The sequence below is a fragment of the Phalaenopsis equestris genome, unplaced genomic scaffold, assembly GCF_001263595.1.
Source record: "Phalaenopsis equestris unplaced genomic scaffold, ASM126359v1 Scaffold000318, whole genome shotgun sequence".
Lineage (NCBI taxonomy): Eukaryota > Viridiplantae > Streptophyta > Magnoliopsida > Asparagales > Orchidaceae > Phalaenopsis > Phalaenopsis equestris.
The window spans coordinates 342,112-368,389 of NW_018164760.1; the positions used below are offsets into that span (position 1 = coordinate 342,112).

General features: G+C 32.0%; 1 protein-coding gene across 1 annotated transcript; it reads right to left on the minus strand.

Moving 5' to 3' along the window:
* Positions 1-839: 839 nt before the first annotated feature.
* On the minus strand, positions 840-26,278 carry LOC110025634. The gene is made up of 4 exons (XM_020726213.1): positions 26,204-26,278; positions 14,844-14,917; positions 1,477-1,534; positions 840-1,378 (listed from the first exon to the last, which is right to left on the minus strand). Exons 2-4 carry the CDS (start codon positions 14,906-14,908, stop codon positions 1,208-1,210), a joined length of 294 nt encoding a protein of 97 aa, XP_020581872.1. The 5' UTR covers positions 14,909-14,917; positions 26,204-26,278; the 3' UTR covers positions 840-1,207.

Consider the following 26,278-nt stretch of genomic DNA (forward strand, 5'->3'; position numbering starts at 1 on the left):
ACACAGCGCTCCGTACGTCTATCGTACGCAAATTTTTTCCGTGCACTTAATGCATTGAATTTCCACTAATAAAAGGTGTTGGGAATGGGAGGTTGTGAATGGTCTTATTTCAACATTTGCGAAAAGGCGGTTTCTATGAGTCGAAATATCCAACATAAGGCTTCTATCATAAATTAACGAACATAAGACTTTTATAATAAATTAAAGACCGATTAAAAGGTACTCAAAATAGGAACCATGAGGTAATTAAAAAAACAAAATGAGAATAAATTTCAGGAAAACCCACTATAAGAAAAATAAAAATAAAAATGCAGCAATATGGCTGCTCTATGAATAGAGTCAATATATAATATTGTATCTTTAAAAGTTGGAAAAAAATAAAAATAAAACTGACGTGCAATACAGCTAATATCAATTAGGACATCACAAACGTGTTTATTTAGGAACCATACTTCAAAACAGAAGCATATATATCATACGCCGCTATGGCTTCGTTCGATCTTGTCTTTCACAGCAAGACGTGGAATAGAACACTCTCCGTTGCATGAAAACAATTTTAAACGGTGATATGTCAAATTTTTTAAAGCGCAAAAAAGTGAAACCATTGGAAAATGAGTCCATCACAAATGAAAAACGAGGTAAATGACATCCAAACAAATTGCTAAAGAAACCTACGTTGGACCTTTTTGTGTAAGAACAAACTTAAATGTTGAGGGTAAGGATGAACAATAAGATACTTTCTGGACAAAAAAATGTACATAATGCAAAAAGTGTCCATCCTGGCATATTTAGAGACGAACAAACATATTTTTTGTGCTTTTTCTTCATTGTAGGAATCATCACAAATCTTCCCGGATAGGGGAGTCAGGAACCATCAAGGAACATAAGAGCTTAGTGAAATATTACTACTAAAATCAGAGCTGCTTATAATATGGAGAAAATTACAATGAACATCAGGAATCAGCTTAATTCATTCTGATTATGGAAGAACAATTCTATCTCAAGTGAGTCACTCCACACCCACAAAGCACATTCCAATTACTAAATAGATGAAAGGTATAAATGGCCATCTGATGGAAAATCTGTTATATAATAAAATAGCTAAATCACAAAGGTAAGTGCCCTTAGGCTTATGTAAGCAAGTGTGACAAAGATAATTCCAACAAAGACCTGCGCCAGTTCCTGCTATCTTTAATTAGACATCGTGTTAACTGAGTAGGTCAGCTTTAGTAGGGATTACGGGCACAAGATGGTTCCCAAATGGTGAATCAAAGCTTCTAAAATTTCCCAGGCATCCTTCGCTCTGTGCCTGAATAACAGCATTTTTTTTGGCCAGTTGAACATTCAGATCTAATCTAACAACGCCAACATCAGACCTCTGCATCAGAAATTTAAAAAAAAATTTATTGTTTTCAAGGTAATTAGCAATATTTAGTAGAAGAGAGAAGAAAAGAGAAAAAAGAAAAAGAAGCGTACCAAATAACCTTGAGAAGGAATTGTCACCTTATCTGCTAAAGCCTTTGTTTTGAAATCCCTGCATGCAACGAACAAGGAAAAAATGCAGCTAATGTCACTCATGATGTCTATAATTCATAATGATCAACTAGAGATTCATTTTCTAGCTTTTATCAATTAGGAATCAACTTCATTCAGGCAAAAAAAAAAAACACACAAATTTCATTGGTTACAGCAGCTCAAATCAAAATTACTGAGAAAAAAATTCAAAATGATGTTTGAATTATTTATATGAGAGCATTTTAGTCGAAGCTATCTAATGTATTCAATTTCATCTCGACTCCTCAAATATGGCCAAAAAAAAATCCCTGTAATTAATTATTTTTAATCTATTTTGAAAAGACAAGTGTCGAAAAGTGTCGTTGCCGGTCCCAAGCCCGAATGAGAAAAGTGGAGGGTTGCGTTAGGTAGTCGACTGCCAGCGTAAAACTTGTCGAAAAAAAATCATGACATGAATTCTTTTGATCATTGTGTGAGTGCTAGGGCGTCCCCTGGAAGCGACGCGCTGTATAGCCTGAATACAGTGAAAAGTGTGCAAGAGCCGCTACACCGGCGCCCGGGTGTAGTGTTAAATAAGCAAGGGTTCCCACATTACGGGCGAATGCGGGTAAAGAAGTTAGTTCATGAAACTAATGAAACTAATATTAGAATAGGATCTTGGAATATAGGCACTCTCAATGGTAAATTAATGGAACTAGTTGATATTATGATTCATAGGAAAATTAATATCTTATGTATTCAAGAAACTAAGTAAGTTGGAGAAAAGGCTAAGGAGATTGATAATTTAGATTTTAAACTTTGGTATTCTGGTAAGAGTCGCACTAGAAATGGTGTAGGTGTAATTATAGATAAGAGTTTGAAAGATAATGTTGTAAAAATTAATAGAGTTGGTGATAAAATTATAACACTTAAGATTATCATTGATACTAAGATTTTTAATATTATAAGTGCTTATGCTCCTCAAGTAGGTTTAGATACAGAGTCTAAAGATAAATTTTGGAATGACTTAGAAGACTTAATACAAATGATACCTCTTGAAGAAAGAATTTTTATTGGAGGAGATTTAAATGGACATATCGGTAGAGTGGTAGAAGATTTCAGAAATATTCATGGTGGCTACGGTTTTGGAGTAACTAATGAAGAAGGTAAAGCTATTTTAGATTTTGCTTTAGCATTTGATTTTGTTATTACTAATACTTTATTCAAGAAAAGGGATGAACATCTTATTACTTATAAAAGTGGATCTAATAAATCACAAATTGACTATTTTCTTATGAGAAGAAAAGATCGTCGTGATTGTAAAGATTGTAAAGTCATTCCAAGTGAAAATTTAAATACACAACATCGTTTATTAGTTTTAGATTTTAAGATTAAGAGTTGTAAAATAAAAAATACTATGACTCATCATAACAGAATTAGATGAAAAAACTTAAGAGATACAAATAAAATTAATTTTATGAGTAAAATTCAAGATTTCAAAATTTGGGATATTCATGAAGAAGCAAATGTGATGTGGGATAAAGTAACAAACGCTATTAAACATGTAGCAAAAAATGTTCTTGGAGAATCAAAGATTAGATACTAAGGGGGTGAAAAATATATGTATAAACTAGCCAAACAAAGAGAAAAGAAAAGTAAAGATTTAACTCAAGTAAAGTGTATTAAAGATGAAAATCAAAAAGTACTTTTCTTAGAAAAAGATATTCAACATAGGTGGGTGAGTTACTTTGATAAATTTTTTAATGAAGTTTCTGAAAATACGATCGACCTTAGTGATTTTAATATCATGAGTAATAATAAAACGTTTCATTGTTTACCGTCGCATTAGCAAAAAAGAAGTTGAGGAGGCTTTAGAGAAAACCAAGGGTGGAAAGTCTGTAGGGCCTGATGATATCCTAATTGAAGTGTGGAAATATTTGGGAGATTTGGGAGTTTCTTGGCTTACTAAACTCTTTAATATTATTTTAAAAACTAAAAAGATGTCTGAGGAGTGGAGGAAGAGTATTTTGGTCCCCAATTTTAAGAAGAAAGGGGATGCACAAGAGTGCAAATTATAGAGGAATTAAGTTGATGTGTCATACTTTAAAATTATGGGAGAGGGTAATTGAACATAGGTTACGACGCATCACAAAAATTTCTCATAATCAATTTGGATTTATGTCGGGCAGGTCTACTATGGAAGCTATACATTTATTGAGAGGTTTGATGGAGAAGTTCAGAGATAATAAGGAGAATCTACATTTGATTTTTATTGATTTAGAAAAAGCTTACGATAAGGTTCCAAGAGATATCCTTTGGAGAGTTCTCGAGAAGAAATGTGTTGATATGACTTATATTCAAGTCATTAAAGATATGTATACTAGAGCTGTTACTTGTGTTCAAACTGAAGGAGGATTGACAAAATATTTTACTATTTCTGTTGGATTACATCAGGGATCGACTTTAAGCCCATATCTTTTTGCTTTAGCTATGGATGGTCTTACTGGAAATCTACAAGAGGATGTACCTTGGTGTATGCTTTTTGCTGATGATATTCTTCTCGTGGATAAAACGAGAGAAAAAACCCAGGAAAAACTTGAATTATGGAGGTCTACATTGGAGCTGACCACTACCACCTCTGGATCTAATCCTAGGGTGAATTTGTGTTGTTGTTTGTTGCAATTTCAGATTTATGTTTGTTTGTTGTAATTTTCTATTGGAAGTTGGTAATAATATTTATTTTTTCATTGTTATTTGGTTTAATAAGTTGGTTTGATCAAATTATTAAAAGGTGTGAACGATTTAGATTCTTGGGTCCGTTGTTCAAAGCGATGGTGATATAGATGGGGATGTTAATAGTAGAATTCAAGTTGGTTGGTTGAAGTGGAGGAATGCTTCGGGCCTTTTGTGTGATAGAAAAGTACCGCTAAGACTGAAAGGAAAATTTTATAAGACGGTGGTGAGACCTGCAATGCTCTATGGCGCTGAATGTTGGCCTTTAAAAGAGAAGCATAATAATAAGTTAAGTGTTGCCGAGATGAGAATGATTAGGTGGATGAGTGGCTTTACACTTAGAGACAAAATGCGGAATGAATATATTCGTGATAGGGTTGGTGTAGCTCCTGTGACAGACAAAATTAGAGAAAGTCGTCTTAGATGGTTTGGTCATATTAAACGTCGACCATTAGAGTGATCCGATTAGGAGATTAGATGTTTTAATTCGACTTGTGTTAAGAAAGGCAGAGGTAGACCTAGGAAGACTTGGGCTTATTGTATTAAAAATGATCTTAATTTACTAGAACTAAATGAAAATATGACACTAAATAGGACGCAATGGAGAAAAAGGATTCATGTAGCCGACCCCATGTAGTGGGATTAAGGCTTTGTTGTTGTTGTTGTTGTTGTATTTTGAAAAGACAAGGAACTACATTGGATCAGATTTGAAGAGTCAAATATTAAATTAGACAACTTAGTAGTCTTGAATTAAAAATAGTTCAAGATATTGATATTTTACAACAAAACTTTTACAGTTCATATATGACAAAGAACAATGATCATAAGAGCCTAATAGAAAATAAACCACACGTTCAATTAAAAATTACTAGTAGCAAAAATGAAATATAAGTAATATTTCAATACAAAATTGAGCCACACCGAACTATGTGGCTAGGATTAGTTTGGGGCAATTGGTTGCACTTTTTTGAGTCAAAACCTAAAGGGACTAACCTATACTACGAAGTATGATTTTTATATTGAAAATATTTCTTCTCAAAGAATAATAGTGTAATATATAAGGAAGAAATTTAAGATGACCATACATATTTAACTCTCTTATTTTCGGAAAATAAAAACATCCATATGAATGTTTCCCTCTTTGTAAGGTCTTAATGAACACCAAATTACCAATAAGAATAATGTTGAACATGAATTAATGCAGTTTATCAGAGTACACTACATTAGTAAGGATGAAATCAGAACAAATCGGTTAAATGAAAAGACACACGCAGTACCATCAATGAGCTATACAAAAATCTTTCAAAATAGCCAATCGTAGGTTTTCCACAAAAACATAGCAAAAATTGTTAGTTCTTATAAGCTCCAAAGAGAATAAAGTTAACAGCCATACATTAAAATTGGCAAAAATGCAAACTACCATAGATACAATTTTGACAACAATGGAGAAAAATCAATAATGTGAATTCAGATGCATAGTACATGCCTGGCAAAGTGGCTTGGAGCTTTTACACCTCAAAGTTGATCTACACTCAAACCTATTAGCAATATAATTTCAACAAATGGCACTTTAATGCTCACCCCTCCCATAAAAAAAAATTATGATGCACAAAAAACCTCAAAAGTGCATGCAACGTCCAATAAATGTCAATCAAATATTAAACTGCATCAAAACTAGCACCAACATGTGTCAAACAAAATTGAAAATAAAAAAAAAGTTAAGAAAATAAAAAACACTTCAATGGCCTTCTCAGACAATGAGATATGTTAGGGATCCATTAGAATATATACGGGGCATGGAATGTTGAAAATGGAAAACAACTTCTCTAAAATATCAAAGAATACTTCCAGAATGAGATGGAATGTTGAAAATGTAAAGAAGTCTTTTCTCTAAAAATCTCTTAATATACACTAAGAATATGGAAAACAACTTCCCAATATTTTTACTTAGGATTTTGCATGTGTTGACTTTCAAAATAAAAAACAAAATAAAATAAAATTTGGTGACATCAAGTAAAATCAATTTACCAATCAAACTATGACAACATGAAACATCCTCAAACAATATTCTTCATTTGCAACATTATGAGCGTCAAAAATTTTGTTGATATCTTTGCACCATAGAAAAACAGTTACACCTAAGAGACCAAGAGCATATTTTTATTAGTATATTGAAACATTATTTTGCAATAGCCAAAGTCAATAACAAGGAAATAACTACAACAAAAACAACAACTACAATAAGCCTTTATCCCAGAAGTGGTGTTGGCTACATGAATCCTTTTTCTCCATTGTGTCCACCTATTGGGTATCATATTTTCAATTAATTCCAATAAAATAAGATCATTTTTTTTACAGCATACCAACGTCTGTTTAGGTCGACCTCTACCTTTCTTAGCATAAGTCGAATCTAAAGCATCAACTCTCTAACCAAATCATCAAATTCTCGACACTAAATGAGACCAAAATATCAAAGACAACTCTCTCTAATCTAGTCTACCACTAAGCTACACTAACCCTTTCACGGATATATTTGTTCGACATTTTGTCTTTAAGACTCAAGTCAATCATCCAACTAAGCATTCTCATCTTAGCAAGATATAACTTAATTTTATGCTTTACTTTTATAGGCCAACATTCTACAGCATAAAGCATTGACAGACATACCACCATCATATAAAATTTTTCTTAAAGTCTAAGCAGTAGTTCTTTATCAAACAAGAGGCCCGATGCATTCCTCCACTTCAACCATCCAACTTGAATTCTACTAATAGCATCCCCATTCATATCACTATCACTTTGAACAATAGATCCAAGATATCTAAAAAATTAACTCTTTTTAATGATTTGATCACCCATTGTTACAACTCTGCCACTAGATCTATTACTATTAAACTTACATTCCATGTATTCAATTTTACATTCACGCAAACAAAAGACTTTAGACTCTAATGTAGACCTCTATAATTCAAGTTTATCCTGAACTCTATCTCTGGTCTTATCAGCAAAAAGGATATCACCTGTAAAAAGCATAGACCAAGATAAATCCTCCTGTAAATGTCCGATAAGTGCATCCATAACAAAGACAAAAAGATATGGACTTAAAGTCGATCTTTGATGCAATGCAACTGAAATAGAGAAATACTTGATCAATCCTCCTCCTGTTCAAACACAAGTAAGAACTCCAATATACATATCTTTAATGAATTGAATATAATTCACATATTAACACCTTTCTTTTCTAGAACTCTCCAAAGAACTTCTCGTGGGACTTTATCGTAGGATTTTCCCAAATCAATAAAAATCATATATAGATCCTTCTTACTCTCTCTTTACTTCTCCATCAAAACTCTCAATACAAGTATAGCATCAACAAGACTTGCCAGACATAAATCTAAATTGATTATTAGAAATCTTTCTATCACGCCATACCCTAGGTTTAATTATTCTCTCCCATAATATTAATGTATGACACATTAGCTTAACTCCTCTATAATTTGCACATTCTCGTGCATACCCTTTATTATTAAAAATGGGGACCAAAATACTCTTCCTTCCCTTCTTTTGCATCCTTTTAGTTTTTAAAATAATATTTAAAAAGTATAGTAAGCTAAGAAATTCTCAAGTCTCCTAAATATTTTCACACTTCTATTGAAATGTTATCAATTTCTAGTGATTCTCCACCTTTGATTTTCTTTAAGATCTCCTCAACTTCTTTTTTTACTAATTTGATGAGAAAAAAACTATTAGTATTAATAATATTAAGATCACTAATGTCAATCTTATTTTAAAAACTTTATGAAAATATTTATCAAAATATCATACACACCTATATTCATCTTCCTCGAAGAAAAACACCTTTTGATTTTCATCTTTAATACAATTTACTTAACCAAATTTTTATTTTACTTTTCTCTTCGTTTAACCAATTTATACTTATCTTTCAGCATCTTAAGTATCTAATATATTATAAATATCACTATAAGCAAAATTCTTAACATCACGAATTGTGCTCCTAGGCTTCCTATGGGCACCTTATATTTTTCTAGTTCTCTAAGCTCTTACATTTAAACCAATTTAAAAAAAAAAAAATTCAAATACTTTATCTTTTTGAACATTACTATTCCACCATCAACTTTTTTTATTCATTAAAACTTTTCTTTTGATTCTCCAAATAAATCTTTTGTCACTTGTTTAATAGTGCTCGTTATTTTACCCACATAGAACTAGCATCTTCATGAACATCCTAAATCATAAAATCTTGAAATTTACTCATAAAAAAATTTTATTTATGATTTTTACGTGTCCCCATTTAATTTTATGATAATATTTCATTGTATTTTTCACCTTCAAATTTCATCTTAAAATCCGGACCTACTAACCGATGTTGAGTACTTAAACTTTCAATTGAAATGACCGTACGATCTTTACATTTTTTACAACATCTTTTTTCCTAATAAGAAAATAATCAATTAGTGTTTTATTAGATTCATTCTTATAAGTGATAATATATTTATTTTTTTAAGATAAAATACTATTACTAACAAAATCACAAGTCAAAGCAAAATCTAATATGTTTCTATATTTTTCATTAATTACTCCAAAATGATAGCCAGCATGAATATTACTAAAAACTTCTACCAATCTACCAATATGTTCATTTAAATCTTCTTCAATAATTTTTTTTTCTTTAGAGATATCATTTGTAATAATTCCTCCAGGTTATTCCAAAATTTTTCTTTTATACATATATCTAAACGTACTTGAGGAGCATAAGAAGTTTTAACATTAAAAATCATATTATCAACAAAAAACTTTACAATTATAATTAAATCTCTAATTCTATTAATTTTAATAATGATATCTTTCAAACTCTTATCTAAAATTACACCTAAACCATTTCCAATGTGACTCATGTTTGAATATCAAAGAATTACACCTACATCATTTCTAGTGTGACTCATGTCTGAATATCAAAGTTTAAAAATCTAAAGCTGTCAATCTTTATAGTTTATTCTCCAAGACATCTATTTTCTTGAACGCATAAGATATTTATCTTCATATAAACCATAATATCTACTAATTCCGTTAATTTACCTGTGAGAGTACATATTCCAAAATTTTAATTTTATATTACTCATGGACTAATTACTTCTTTGCCCTCATCCAAGCATAATATGGAAATCTTTACTTATTTAACACATACCCGGGTACAAGATCACACAAACACTCGTTGAGAAATATTTTTAAAGTTAAATCTGACCTCAATTCTTTTTTATCACTTCCTAAAAGAAAATTGCAATTAATATAGAAAGTCATAATAAATAGAGCTTGACTAGGTGCATCTCACTAAGAGTAATCAACAAAGCTAATGCGAGAATAGACCTCAACCATAACTTCGCACAAATTATCAAACTTTACATAAGGACTTTCCTCAAATCTATAAATGGTGTCGTCAAACTTACCAACTTTGATCTTCACACGAGTAAGATACCCTATAGATTGCTCGAAGTAGATAACTTCAACAAGACCACTCTAGTAGAAGGCCTTACTGGCACCTATTTATAGTAATGGCCATTCTATTATTGTTAGAGACATTTAACAGATTGAATAGATCAAATCTGACAACTAAAGAGAAACTACAAAAATATCTGATTTCATACACTCTAGTAACCCTTTTCTATGAAAAGTTGAGAAGTTTGGCTCCTCTGCATAGTGAGTCGGTTGACTGCTTTACTAAATCATGGAGCGATTTTATTGGGGATATCATTGGAAACACATTTCTTAATTTTATTTCGGTCCCATTTTATGTTTCGTTATTTCAAAATTATTTTATTTCCTAATAAAGACTAGATATGATTGGTAAATTTGTAAATTATGAGAGATCGGTTTCTCTATTTATATGTAACCTATATGTGAATAAAAAATAAAGTGATTTTTTCTCCTCATGTCTGTTTTCAACATGGTATCAGAATCATTCCTCCTTCATCCGTCATAGTCGTTCCTCATCTTACAGGTCAAGACTTACTCAAAGCTCTGATCCTCATAGCTTTCAATGGTGTCGTCAGTCTTTGCCTTTGACGTCTTTAGTGGCATCTCCGCATCTTCTATCGTCGATCTGTCTTCAATGCTTTCTTCAATATCTTCTCCCTTCGACGTCGTTGACCTAGCCGAACATCTACATCTTCAACGGTGTTTCACACCCCACTGATTCTTGCCGCTTCTTCTCGTAAGTGTTGTGAATCTCGCACTCCACTCTTATCCACACAGTCCGTCTCTCGATCAAACTCTGCATGCCTTAGCCACAATAGTTTCCTCCATTAGAACAGATCAGGTGCTTTAGCGCTGAGTCATCCACTTGTATGGAAAGCCCGACCAGCATTGTCCGCTTATTTAGACAGCATCGTCCGCTAGTTGCAATTTCTCGTTTGCGTCATTCGCTCACCTGGATTGCTTGACTACTTTGGTAGCTCGTCTGGTTAGTCTGTCTGCTTCATCTGAAGTATTGTTCGACTTTGTCTAAACACTATGGCTGACATCATCTACTGGCCCTCATACTCTTCATCTATCAACTGTCCTTTGTTGTCTCTGTTGTGACCCGCATCTATTAGCCCTTCTCGGATCCTATTTCTTGCATCCATCAGTCTCCCTAGAAGGCCGCCCTTCCCGGTTTGGAACCTTCCCTTCAGTCGTATCTCTTACTATAAGTCCTTTGCCGATGGAACTCTCCCTGCAGTCGGACTCCTACTGCAAGCCCTCTTCTGTTGGAATCCCTTCAGGAAAACAGCAGGCCCTCCTCTGAAGTCCCTTCGCTTCTTCATAGCACTAGAATTCTCCCTGGAGGATCTCATTTGTTCAACTTTTGCCATCAGAAACTTCCTAACAGTAGACCTCTACTGGATTCTCCAAGCAGGCACCTTGTTCACTGAAATTCCTACTTTCCTGCAGCAATCGTTCCGCCACCTACAAAAGCAGTAGTCAACTCCCTTCCTGTAACTAGAAGCAACCCTAAATATGCATAGGTTTATGACCAAGTACAGGATGAAGACGTCACGTTCTATTCCAAAGGTTAATTTTGAAAGAGAGACTAAGAATAATTTTTAGACACTCCTGAACTCCTGGGAAAACTCCTTGGAGGTAATTCAGAACACCACAACAACCTCATGACACACCAAGATAATAGATTGTTCTCCTATCCTGCCAACAATAGGAGATCTAGAATTTGAATCATCAAATCAGGAGCCTCTGATCATATGACCGGAGACGTCAATATTCTAGTAAACAATTAAGAGACCTTTACACTAGAATAAAAAATGTGGACAACGAGATGTAGAGCTTCTCAGGATATTACTTTCTGTTGTTTTATATCTCAAAGTTAAACTGCAGTTTTCGTTCAGTCAATAAACTTAATCATGATATGAAATATATAACTAAATTCCTTACAAAGTCTTTTGAATTTCAAGTGGGGTCGGTAAAATGATTCGCAATCCTAAAATGCATCATAACTTATATTTGCTTAAGAAAAATCTCTTTATAAACACACAAATGATCCCACCATTAATTTTATCTAAAATCTATGTGATGAGTTTATGTTTGTCGAAAAACATGTCATGTTATGACATTACAAAGCCTTTTGAATTTCAAGTGGGGTCGGTTACAGTCTTTTGAATTTCAAGTGGGGTCGGTAAAATGATTCGCAATCCTAAAATGCATCATAACTTACATTTGCTTAAGAAAAATCTCTTTATAAACACACAAATGATCCCACCATTAATTTTATCTAAAATCTATGTGTTGAGTTTATGTCGGTCGAAAAACATGTCATGTTATGACATTGTTACCTAGGCCTATCTCAATTCTAATTATGTTGCAACATTGTATCATTATTTATTTATAAATTAATAAACCTACTTATATATGTGAAATTCGTTAACTTGCCAAACACACTATAAATAATCATCTCATTACCCAGTACAAACCACCAAACCCTTTTTCCATTATCCACAGTGATATTTGGGGCCCTTCAAAATTCAAAAATCTAAGAAGACTAAATGGTTTGCCTCATTTATTGAAATCATACTGAAACTACTTAAAGTATTCCTAATGAAAAAAAAAATCTAAAACAATTCAAATCTTTCAAATCATCCATAACATTATTCAAACTAATTCTAGTACAAAATATAGATCCTCAAAACTGATAATGATTATGAAAATTTCAATTCAATCCTAGGGAGTCCTATCTTTCAAAAAATGGAATCCATATGAGTGCATGTATTGATGCCCCAAAATAAAATGGGATAGTTGAGAGAAAAAACTGACACTACTTAAGGTATCCCGCTTAATTATTATTTCTCAACAAGTTCAAATATTTTTTTTTGGAAGCATTTCTTACTGAAACATACCTTATCAATCAAAAACCTAATCAGATACTTGACATCAAAACATCTTTTCATATTTTTATGATTACCTATTCTCACATCGAAGCTTTCTATTTTATTATACGGTTTATCATTTGTTCACACCCATTCCCAAAATTGCACAAAACTTGACCATAAATCTATCAAATGTATTTTTTTTTTATATACTTCCAACAAAAATGTGTATAAGTGTTACTCTCATGTTACTAGAAAATACTACAACTCAATAGATGTTACCTTTATTAAAAATCAATCCTACTACCCACTATCTGATGCTCAGAGGGGGAATGCAAGTGAAATTAATTTTGGGATGCACTTGATGACACAACATGGTCTCACTATCTACTCCACCTAGCCCTCATTTCCTGGTTGAAAATGTCTAACCAATCCAATCAATCAAACATGAGGTCATTAACAAATAATTTTGTACAAATATAGGAAGAAAACCCTTGATCATGTGGAAGAAAACTAACAAGAACAGAACTGCTCAAACCAAAAACTGAGTCCACATTGAACAGAAACTTCAGGCCAAGAGTATAATACTCATGAGTTATATCCTTCCTCTTCGGATGTTGGTTGATGAGAAGAAAAACAGAATTAGGTCCCTAATTCATGAGTATTTAGCTTATGGGAAGCTATTCTCATACTACAAAGATTTTGTTTCTAAACTTCATAGTGTGTAGATTCCTAAATCCATTTATAAAGCTCTTGAAAATTTGGAATGGAGGGAAACAATTGAAAAGGAGATTCAACCACTGAAGAATAATTACACGTGGATTCTTACCGAGCAACCTCAAGATAAAAAACTAATTGAATGCAAATGAGTGTTCAATGTCAAATACAAAACTGATTGGGGTACTGAAATATTTAGAGACAGACTCATTGCAAAAGGTTTCACCCAATCCTATGGGATTGAGTATCAGGAGACCTTTACACCATTTATCAAACTAAATACTATAGGAGTTGTCCTTTCAGTGGCAGTTAACAAGAAATGGGGACTGCATCTACTTTTTATAAGAAAATGTCTTCTTGAATAAGGGTTAAGAAGTGTATATGGAGATAACACCAAGAATTGAGAATGATTCCAACAAATACTTAGTATAAAAACTTAAAAAGCCTCCCTATAGGCTTAAGAATCATCAATGCATAACTTAAAAGGTTTGCCAAGACAATGAGATCCAATAGATACTCACATGGCTAAGTTAATCATACTCTATTCAAAGAATACACTTAGAGAGATAAGATTGTTGCACTGATAGTAGATGATATAAGCCTTGTTGGTGATGATAAAAATGAGATTCTCAAGATCAAAGAAGTGTTTCTCACTGAGTTTGAAATTAAGAACCCAGGAACCATGGATATTTTCTAGATATAGAGGTAGCAAGGTCTAAGACTGACATCATTATATCACAGAGGTAATACATCCAAGATCTACTAAAGGAGATGGGGATGATTGGATGCAAGTCTGTCGATACTCAAATGGATCCCAAAAAAAGTCTAATAAAGGAGAAGAAAGTATATCTGTGAACAAGGGAAGATATCAAAAATTGGTAAGAAAACTCATATACCTATCACATATGAGATCAAATATTGCATGCTCTGTCATCACTCTGAGTCAACACATGAATAACCCAAATGAAAAGCATTTGGAAATAGTATACAAAACTTTTAGGTTCATCAAGAAGACTCCTAGTTATGGATTAAACTTTGAGAAAACCATAAATAAGGGTACAAGTCTGCACTGATGGAAGTAGGGATGGAGAACTCACTGACAAAAGGTCCACCACAGGTAATTGCTCAATGTATGGGGCAATCTAGTTACATGGAGAAGTAAGAAGCAAGCTGTTGTTGCTAAAAGCACATGACACTCGCCTTAGGAATCTGTGAAGGGATCTGGATTAATAAATTATTAACGAAATTAGAGTGCGCCTCCAATAGGCCAATACAAGTCTTTTGTGATAGTCAAGCAGTCATCAGTATTGTCAAGAATCCAGTGCAACATGACATGACCAAATATATTGAAATTGATGGACACTTTATCTCTGAAAATGTTAATGGTGGAATTATACCAAACTTCCATCCCAACAAAATAGGAAGTTTCTAATATTTTTTTTTCAAGGCTCATCCTTTAAGCACATTCTCAAATTTCAATACCAAGTTTGGTCTTTACAATATCTACGTAATTTTTCCTCCCCATACCTGTTTTCAACATGGTAACTGCAGCACGTAGACAACTTCAACAAGGTCACTCTAGTAGAAGGCATTACTAGCACCTATTTATAATAATGGAAGTTCTTTCATTGATGGAGACAATTAACAAATTGAATAGAATCAAATCTGAAAACTAAAGAAAAACTACAAAAAAAAACCAATTTCAGGCACTCTAGTAAACCTTTTGTGACCAAGCAAAATAGTTATTAGTGTAGACCTATCAGCAAGGAAATGGTTTAATACCAAGATATATCATCAAAGAGGGCACTAGAACGAAAATTAGAAAACACGCCCGATGATGTTCACCAAATTCCATTGCATTCAAACATTGGCTGGGGAGATGAAATGGTAGCAAAATCTAAAAGTCATGATGGTGGATGATGATCCAAACAGCAATACCACTAATAGTGAAATGGAAAAGAAAAAAAACAAAAGGGATTATTTTCGTTGGGTAGTAAGATTTCTTCAACTACAATAATGCCAAAAATGCAACAAGAATAATAAAAAGTATGAGTACATATGTGCGAAGAAACACCTAAATAAAAAATTAGGAAACTAGATGATATATTTATAGACAAACTAGAGCAAAAACAACACAAAAAACAGATTAATTAATATGTGAGAATTGAATCAAGCAATAAACATTCATAGATAGCATGGCATCTCCTAAGAGAACAACAATCAACATGAATAGAGGTTGTCGAGACATTTTTTGCCACTATAAATATAAACAAATTTGGCCTAATATTATTCCAAAAGATAATTAGTACAATCACAAAAAGGGTGAGGGAGGGAAGGGCTTCCTCAAAAGTCCATGACGTCCCATAGTGAGATTTCTGATAAAAAAAAGTTGGGAGGAAATGATAACTCTGTGACTTCAACTACACCAGGAATAGCAATTGCATTGACAATTTCATGTTCAATCATTTTATGAGTGCAAATGAAACGAGTAATTTTGGGGGAGGTTAGAGGAGGTTCATGGTGTTTGAAGCATATCAACATCGAATATAATTATGAATTCCACAAAATTCAAGCTAACAAATGAGCCCTTAAGAAAATGGAAAAGCACAATACCTATAACTTAAACAAAGTGATTGTTGGCGGCTCTTTCTTGACCGGATTAGGAATTTGTGGGATTGTAAGCAGGTGGTCCATCAGTGACCAAGTTGGCAATCCGTGCACCATGCAAGAGGGGCCAAGTTGGCATTCGGTGCACCATGCAAGAGGTAAAATCGCTCAAGTTTCAAGAAGAACAAATGCTTACAAGATGATGAATATCTTCCTCACTTCCAAGGCAACAAATATGAGAACATAAGTAATGTTTTATTATTCTATCCTACTATTTTTTGGTCATGTAATCACTATATAATTAGTAGATTTCATTGGTAGAAATTATCAAAATAGCCTAGAATCTTGATGTATAAATAGAGGAGTAAAATTCTGAATAAAATCAACACAAAATTCAAATCATATTCTCTTTATAATATTAGAGGTCAAGGAAAAAGATTCGTATGCATTCCGCCTGCTAATCAAGAGCGAAATCACAGCTGCCTTAAGTTCATATGCCTGGAAGAAGAACCATAGCCAATGCCGATCGTTTTTAGGAAGATTGTTGCTGTCTCAAGACAGCCCATCCCAACCGCAAGCTACCTCAAAAGAGCAAAGGCCATTCCCAATTGCTATCTCCGGCACAAGAAGGCCAAGCTCATATGGCATCCACCAAGCATAAACATTAAGAGACACTTTTTTTTTTTCATAGAATAATGTCATCTATGTTATAAATTGTTGACCAACAAAAGAAATAAGACAAGTTAATAATGGGTGAGTGTCAAAATCATCAATCTTTATTCGAATAGAACACAAAAAAAAAACATTTTGACCCTAAAGTGTGAAAATATTTCTCAAAGCAAAATGGAAAATTGGTCAAATAATTGGCACCATATATCCATTGAAGATGATCTTGATTTAGCCACATGAGATGCAAGTGATTGCACAAATTTGTATAGGTAAAATATTTTGTATGGCTATGAAATTCAATGATGGTAAAGTCAGCCAAACTAATGTTTCCATAGCCAAAGATATTTGAGACATGGTGAAGCAAACATATTCCAAGGTGTTTGATAATGCCACAGTCCATGAAATTATACAAAGATTCAAACCACCAAAATGTTATTTTATTTACTGAAAATAATAATAAAATGAAAAATTTGGTGCTTGAACTCAGCTAATATTAATGTATTAAAATGAGATGCAGTGCAGATGCTGCAATCCTATAAACTTCTGTATATGGAGAAAGAATTATGTGAAGTCCCAGCTGGATTGAAAGCTGAATATGACCATGTATGCATACAAATATTTCAAAAAGACTTCACCTATAACCTAAATGAAATTTTATTGGATATCAGAAAATTAGAAAAGCATTATCGTGTTATGCTAGAAAAAACATCAGTTATTGAAAGTGTTGCCCTAATTATTGCTCCTACACTAAACATAAGTGGGACAAGCCTCTGAGCCCAAATGAAGCCCACCATTGCCCACTAAATGGAAAATACATGCTTTGCAATTATTGTAAACAGAAATGATAGACAAAAGAAATAATGGGAACTCCAAAGGAAACCATCAGAGAAAGAAAATAAGCCTCCACACCAAAACCAAACAAAACATCATCAAGACAACAATATTCTTATGCAAAAAATAACTGTGATATAAACAAAAGGACAAAGGCAAGAAAAAATAAACAAACTCTATATTTTGGCAACGTCTGAAAAACTAATGGTTATATTCTCTGTGGCTAATGCAAGTGAGTATATCACTTCAAACAGCTCATGAGCTTATAAAAATAGTTCAAACAAAATCTGAAGGCTCAGGAGTAAAAGAACACATAACCAACTCCTTAATTAAATTCTCCACCTATATAGCGTTTAGGAAACCTAAAAATAGTAATAAAACATAGAACCGTGATTGTTATTGTCTAGAAGATACCTATAAAACTCACACCTTCCCTTCAATTAACATATGCTTTTCAGGTACATAACTTATCAATGAATTTATTATTAGTAAAAAATATGCCAATTACCTAAATTGTATTGTTGTGTTTTATCCTACTAAATTGTTTTTTTAAGATTGAAACACATTAAAATAGATTTGGGCTGATAAGGAATGGGTATCCTACTATATACACATAAGTATTAATGATTACATATCTCATTCATACTAAAAGAGCACAAATTTGGCTCCTTATTTAAATAATTCATTAAACTTTTAATATATTGCAATACATGTTGCTTGCACTGTTTAATTGAAAAAAGTTAAAGAATTCGAGTGTGCAGTGTGTAAATGGCCAATCTGCATTAAGATATCTTGTAAATCACTCAAAAATCTCAATTATGATATATTGACAAAATCTCATATCACTAATATTAAAGGGGTCAGATAATTTATCATCTTCACAAAAAATTGTTCACACATTCTATATTTCACTACTCGGGATTTCAGCCATTGAGGAACTCGTGGAAACTAATCATGATCATAATTTAATGGTGTCTTTTTGTGGTAAATCACTTTAGCATAAAGCCCAAATCATAGCATATACTTTTTTTTGGTGTCATTTGATAATAAACTCATCCAATCAAAGCACACATGTCATGTCTTTACGGTCACAAAATCTTTACAATAATCACAATCATAAATTCAATAAGATATTGACTCTTTGTGAGCTGGGGTCATCTTAAGTTTATCATCCTTAGTAAATTGTTTCGAAAAGTAGATGATGTTTGCTTTAAGATTTAAAAGGTGAATTTCACTTTAAATAATTTTATATTTGTACAAATTATTTTGAATTTTCATACTATTTATAAAAGCCTATAGTGATTTATTTTAAGATTTAGAGGCATTTTATATGAAAACCCAATAGGATATTATCTCTTTATGAGCTTAGGAAATCTTAAATTCGTCGCCCTTAATAAATTGCTTCCAAAGGTAGATGATGTTTGTTTTAAAATTTAAATGGTGAATTTCATTTTAAAATTTTTTATATTTATAGAAATTATTTTGAATTTCCATACTTGTTATGAAATCCCATAGTGATTTTTTTTAAGATTTGGGTTTGAGAGAGTTTAAAAAGTTCAAAATATATCACACATTTTTAGCAATCATGCTTTCTCTATAGGTGCATGGCTTTTAGAGTGGTTTCATGTTTCTCAAGATGGTCAAATTTTGGTACATTTTTCTTATTCTTGACCCATGCAATATTATCAAACTTCAAAATCAAATGCTTTGTGCGTCAGTTGAAGAAATTGCAAATATTTAGCATTTCTTAAAAGGAATTTATGCATTTCAAATCATACTAAGACTTTCAAGGTGTTGTATTTGAATTGAAAATTGCATAATAAAATTCATGCAACACATGAAATTCCCTAAATGTAATTTTTTGTGAATTACTTTCTCATTAATATTTGACCAAATATTTTCCTATTTCTATTGGATTACATCAGGGATCAGCTTTAAGCCCATATCTTTTTGCTTTAGTTATGGATGGACTTACTAGACATCTACAGGAGGATGTACCTTGGTGTATGTTTTTTGCTGATGATATCCTTCTCGTGGATAAAACGAGAGAAAAAGCCCAGAAAAAACTTGAATTATGGAGGTCTACATTTGAGTCTAAAGGCCTTCATTTAGGTAGAACTAAAACTGAATATATGGAATGTAATTTTAGTAGTAATAGCTCTAGGTGTGACTTTGGGTGAGCAAATTATTAAAAGGTGTGAACAATTTAGATATCTTGGGTTCGTTGTTCAAAGCGATGCTGATATAGATGGGGATGTTAATAGTAGAATTCAAGTTGGTTGGTTGAAGTGGAGAAATGCTTCGGGCCTTTTGTGTGATAGAAAAGTATCTCTTAGACTGAAAGGAAAATTTTATAAGACGGTGATGAGACCTGCAATGCTTTTTGGCGCTGAATGTTGGCCTTTAAAAGAGAAGCATAATAATAAGTTAAGTGCTGCCCAGATGAGAATGATTAGGTGGATGAGTGGCTTTACACTTAGAGACAAAATGCGAAATGAATATATCCGTGATAGGGTTGGTGTAGCTCCTGTGACCGACAAAATTAGAGAAAGTCGTCTTAGATGGTTTGGTCATATTAAATATCGACCATCTGATGATCTGATTAAGAGAGTAGATGTTTTAGATTCGACTTGTGTTAAGAAAGGCAGAGGTAGACCTAGGAAGACTTGGGCTTATTGTATTAAAAATGATCTTAATTTACTAGAACTAAATGAAAATATGACACTAAATAGGACGCAATGGAGAAGAAGGATTCATGTAGCCGATCCCACGTAGTGGGATTAAGGCTTTGTTATTGTTGTTGTACTTTGTCATTAATATGCACGCAAACTATTAAGGGCCATCAAATTAAGACATTGCAAGGTAAGGAAAATATACAGGAGTGTATTTGTTGTTAACAAGGAAATACCACCCCCACAATTTCATATAGAAAAGGAAAAAAAAAAAAGACATGGATTTCTCCCTACGCATCAATTGACAATTCAAAAATATATCAAACAACAAGGTAAATAAGGATTTTCTTGTGTTAGCTATTGTAATTATTTATTTCATCTTTCCTTCTATGTAATTTTGAGTATAAATACCCATTGATAGGATAAACAATCCAAGCTTTCCTAGCCACTTCTTTTCTATATTGTATTATAGCGATGTTAGGTACCCTACTTTAAACCCTATTCCTCCTTACTCTCTCCCATCTTTTCTCGTTGGAGTTCATTATTCCCTTCATTAGGTTTCTTTAACCTCTCTTCCAACTCATGAATGGTGAAAATCAAATTAAAAGTGAACTAAAGAGACTTCAAACCATATAAAACTTGATTGGAAGGGAGTTATCTGAAGAGATCACAAATCAAGAAGACATTTTTTAAAGGAAAAAAGAAAAATTTAATATCATGAGGATATATCGCTAGAATCAAATTACCCAAAGCTTAAACTTTGGGAAGAAAAAGATTCCATGACTGTGATGTAATGATAAAATACCATGATGCCAAAAATTATTAGGAAATACATACAAAAAAAAAAGGAAGCATTGTTGTCAAATACTTACTTAGAAATCAAACACATTGCACTCATCTACGAGATAAAAATACAACTCTAGCAAGTAACGTAATATTTCTATCATTATATATTTTAATTTCATCATGATTAATTGGCTTGAACTAGATTATCAGTTAAATTTTAAAATGGCATTATATGAGAAAACAATATATCTCAAGAAATTTGTGGAAGGAGTATTTAAATTTCATGTAAAATTCAATAACAACTTTGAATAAGTTCGTTTTTAAATTGTAAGAAGAAAAAATCTCTTTTCTATAAATGCAATTCTATAAATTGATAAAAGAAGAAGGTGATTTTTCAATAATCCGATCTTTAAAATATTTTTCATTGTAGCTACTGAATAACAAGATAAGAAATTAATTGCCGCAAATTTCTCTCCCAAAAAATAATAGAAGCCTCCTGCCAAAACCAATCTCTTGTGCAATTATTGCAAGAAGGAATGATAAATTAAAAGGAATTTTTAAAAACTCCAAAAAAGACCCAAAAAAACTATGGCGAAAAAAAAAACACTCAAAAGAACAAGTTGTCTTGTGTAATCAGTAGAGCCCTAAATTCAAAAGAAATCAGAGAAATCAAAACCTTCCTCAATTTTCCTAAAAATTTTGCAAGTCATGCAATCTTACTAAAAATGATATAAATTCTAACTCACGTATTTTTAGTACCTCAAATTATTCTCCTCAAAGCTGGATCCAAGATTAATGAACCACTGACAACAAAATAAATTTTGCAAACCTTTTCAAACCTACAAACCCTATCCATGTAATAGTAAAATTAAAATCGTCATCGAGTCCATAAAAATTATGCAAGTCATTTCTTCCACAATTACTACAATAATGTTCTACGTGTCCCTCATCTTGTAGTAAATCTTCTATCACTCTACAAAACCACTAATAGCAACTTCAGAATAACTAACTATTTTTACTAAGAAATTGTGTATTTCAAGACCCAGATATGAGAAAGACAATTGAGCTAGCTAGATAAAAAAATGAGCTATACCTTTTTTATGACAAAAACCACTTGCAGTTTTCTATCTCCACTCTTAACACAAACATATTTGGGAACACCATTATAGAATAATGCATCTCTCTTTCAAAATCATATGATATATGTTGCCTTCTCTTTTTATAAATGTTAACATTGAAACTTATGAAATTAGAAAACATTGTGTTTATTTTCCTAAAAGTGATTCAAAATCCTTTGTTTTATATTCACTTCAATATTTCATAAATTTCTAATATTATTGGATCTATGAATATTATTACCATTTTTGATAATTCACTCGAATAAAATAGTTGCTAAATATCAGACAAATATGCAATGTCAGTCTTGTTTTCTCTATTTTTATTACTATGATGAAAAAAAAAATTTATTGTAAACATTAAGTTGCATTGCACAAATAATGCTTATAATTATTTTAACCAGACATTTACCTCAGTTTTCAATAAAGAAAGATATCATACATTAATCTATTTATCCTGACACATAAAGAAAAAATTGACAATTATTTAAAGTCACTAAAACTCCTTTTTTCCAAAATCAGAAACACAACTCTAATTGTCACATAGTGAATCAATAGAATATCCTACAAAATAATTGGTTTTTTAGAAGAAACTTCTCAAAATTCTCAACAAAAATATGTAGATGGATTGCTTTTATTCACATCAATAAACAACATTGGGATAAGGTTGATACAAGAGCACTCAAATGTATTTTTATAGTATATTCCTCAATTCAAAAAAGGTACAAGTGTTATCATCCCATTAACATAAGATTCATCACTTCAAAAAATCACACATGATTAAAAGCAATGCTTTCAGTCATTCAACCTTGGGATAAGAAAAACTAGAAGATAAGTTTATGAAAGATGTTGATATCCTAACCACAAAAACACCAATCACTATATCATTTAGGGCTATAAAAGGGGGAATACACCCAATCAAAATTTACAGCAAGCTCATGATCCAAAACCATCAACAGGTAATAATGACCAATCCCTCAACAAGCATTCACACCGCTCTCACTTGCCCATAACACATATCATCAAAATTATTCTCCTAAACAAAAAATCTTTTCCTACAAACATCAACAACTCTAACTATTATATTGAGAGGAAACCAACCTTTATAAATAGTTAAATTAGTCTTTGGGTTGGATGACGACCCAAATAATATGAAATGATATGAAAATAGTTGAGGTCTATAAAATTACAAGTGAAATTCCTATGATTATGATTGATGATTATAAAATTCTTATAATTACAAATGAATGAATGAAATACATGTTTTATATAACTATCATTGATTTTTTGAATTGCATATCTTTTCTTTTATATATTTTATACAATTATAGCATGTTGTGATCTGTGTTGTTGACATATACATGAGCTACAAATGAGCATGCATGTTGTTTCCTTTTTTTCTATTAAATCATATTTCAATCTTGATTATTTTGTTGAGTTTATTGTTAACTTTCAGGAAGAGATAAGGAGCACTAGGATGAATAGTTATATGTAATGTGTACAACTTGTGCATTACACAGTTTTGAGAATTTGATTGGGTATATGCTTCTATTATGTTAGATTTAACAGCTCTGTGTGTGTATATGTGTGTGTCTGTTTTTGTGATAATGTTTTCCCCGTTTCTAAGTATATGAATATGAAATAATATATATTACGAATGTTAGAAGTGATTTTGTTAAACCAATTCGTCACACACTGGGCCTTGATTATGTATTTCATGATGAGTACTGGCGAGAATTTAGTCTGATCAAATCGTATACCTCTGTTGCACCATGATTGACCCTAAAGGTGAGAGTCAATCAGGGTGTGACTCACATAAGTAAACTTAATGGAGAAAAAAAATTATAAATTTTTTGAATGCTTCTACATGCTCATGGATGACTCCAAAAACTTATAGTTGGTCAATTCAAGGCTATTTATATCTTAGATATATGTGTGAGTAAATAGATTACTTAGATGCTAAAACTTATGATTTAGATCATTTGGCTCACACCGCCTAAAAATCAATTTAATTCTCCAAAAAATATATTTTAAATTAAAATCATACTTGAATTTTTCTCAATCAATGCTTGCAAAAACTTAAGTGAATTTGAAAACTGTTTGAATTTATGGATAAACATGAGATTTTATGATTAAAATAACAATTTAAATGATAATTACTTCATATAATCAAAATAAGCACCTAATTTTATTATTGATCCAAAAAAAAAAGTTTAAATTGATTTGAAATATTACTTCATACATTTGTGATTTTTCTATATTAAGTTATGAAAGAAAAAACAAGATTCCATAATTCCTACATTAAGATGTCTTCAATGGGTATATTTTTAAAACATTGGCAGTGCTAGATTTGGCAAGCCAGGCCCCAACCTTAAGAATTTTTGCATGAATACATTTATCTTCAACAAAACCCAGAAGCCACTTACTTATCTAATAAGGTGGCAGTTGACCCGAAGATGGGTTTTACAACCGCTCATAGAAATTTCTAAAACATTTCCTAATAAAAATTCTTTCTTCTAAAACATTTTTTGCAAACAACATTTCACATAAATACAAAAATTTGAAATTGTTTTTCTTTTTCATGTAGTGAGATCTTCTTAAGCTAGATAAATGCAAGCAAAGGTGAAAAAGGAGTTAATCCTCACAAGTTTTTGTATGATCATTTTGAGGATTTAATTAAAGCATATACAATTAATATTTTGTAAGATGATTTTATAAGATAATTCAATTGAAATACTTGTAATGTTGTATTTCATTTTGCTTTCAAAGTTTTGGAAGAATTTGAGAGAATATCTTAAGTTTCTTCTAATGTAGTTTTTTGTCTTATGTGTTTCTCCACCTACACTAGGAGTGGACAATCTTTTGGGAACCGTGATAAGTTTAGAGATAGGAAGAGTCCTAGAAAAAGTTTTTGGCTGGGCACGAATCTAGGCGACAAGAGGGTCAAACCACAAAAAATAGAGAAGTGAACTTTACATGTATTGCATTAATTTTTAATGCACAATTCACTCACTTCATAAAATAAGCAACTTCATCTTTGTACGTTGGGTTCAAAAAAAAATTTTTATCATTCTATACAAGGGTTAGCAACTAAATTTGTCGTAGTAGAAGTTACACTAAGGCATCATTCAATAATGTATTGCTTAAACATTTTCCTTTAATAAGCAATTATGATGAGATAGTTTGATTGGGTTTGCATCCCCTCCTCTAATATATTCCTTCAATAAACATGCAAAGCAGTTCATTCATATTCACAAGTATAGCAATGACTTTATTTTGTATAGCACAATATAACACAGAATTACTAAACAAAATCTAAATCTTTAGATGTTTTGATTTTATTTTAAAAGCCTTTCACACAAGATCATAAGGCTCTTCTCATGAATTCCTATTTATTGCCCCTCAAATGCAAAATTTTCACCAATATGTGCCTTCTTACCTTATTATAATCAAATAACACCACTACACCTTTTCTGACAATGAAAGCACTTTACCACAGCCTTCATAATGCAAATCAACTTTAGAATGTGTGAAATCTTCATGTTGGAACAAACAACCAAAGCCATGCACAGAAAGTTTAGCTTTAATATTTAATTTTTATTGTGAATCCTAAAGATTTTATATGCTTGTGAGAAGAAAGCAGGCTATAGTATCACACTTCCATAAGTAAATACTTTCTGCCTGCAATGCACAAGTGAAAAATGATTTAGGAATAAAAACACAAAAAAAGAAAACACATGTAGACAAACTCCGAGCAGTAACCCCACCCCTAACTATATCTTAGAATTTGATAGGGAAATAAACAAGATCAGGTACAACCAGTAGCCAACTCAATGAGATTGAAATAAAACCTTTGTTTCAGCTGAAAACTGTCAATTCAGTACTTTGTTTGTCAACCCTAACAATGGATAAGAATTTCAGTTTCTGGCTAAAACAAAAAAGATAGAACCAAGACGTTTCATGTGAAAATAACGCGAAAAGGGGGACTATGAGATGCCGGAGAGAAGCAAAAAAGCTGACTGAAGTACAATTGCGAACATGTTACTGAGGGGCAAGAAGCTGCATGTGGGAGAACATGATTAAGGGATGCCGGAGAGAAAGCTAATACTCTGACTAAAAAACAAATGGCGAACTTGTTGCTGAATCAACAACATTATCGATAATGAGGGGATATTAAACTGTACAAGGTATTTAAATTAATGAAAACCTGTCGATCTTCCTCTTTTTGGGCGCGGAAGCCATTTTTCCCTTTCGCAGCTCCAATTTCACCCGAGCAATCCAA

Excerpts from the sequence above, each read along its gene's own strand:
- LOC110025634 (XM_020726213.1), bottom strand. The coding sequence starts at position 14,908 with ATGCCTTCTACTAGAGTGACCTTGTTGAAGTTGTCTACGTGCTGCAGT. Across the intron at positions 1,535-14,843 it reads AGTTACCATGTTGAAAACAG|GGATTTCAAAACAAAGGCTT; the intron begins GTATGGGGAGGA and ends CGTTGCATGCAG. Across the intron at positions 1,379-1,476 it reads TTCCTTCTCAAGGTTATTTG|AGGTCTGATGTTGGCGTTGT; the intron begins GTACGCTTCTTT and ends TTTCTGATGCAG.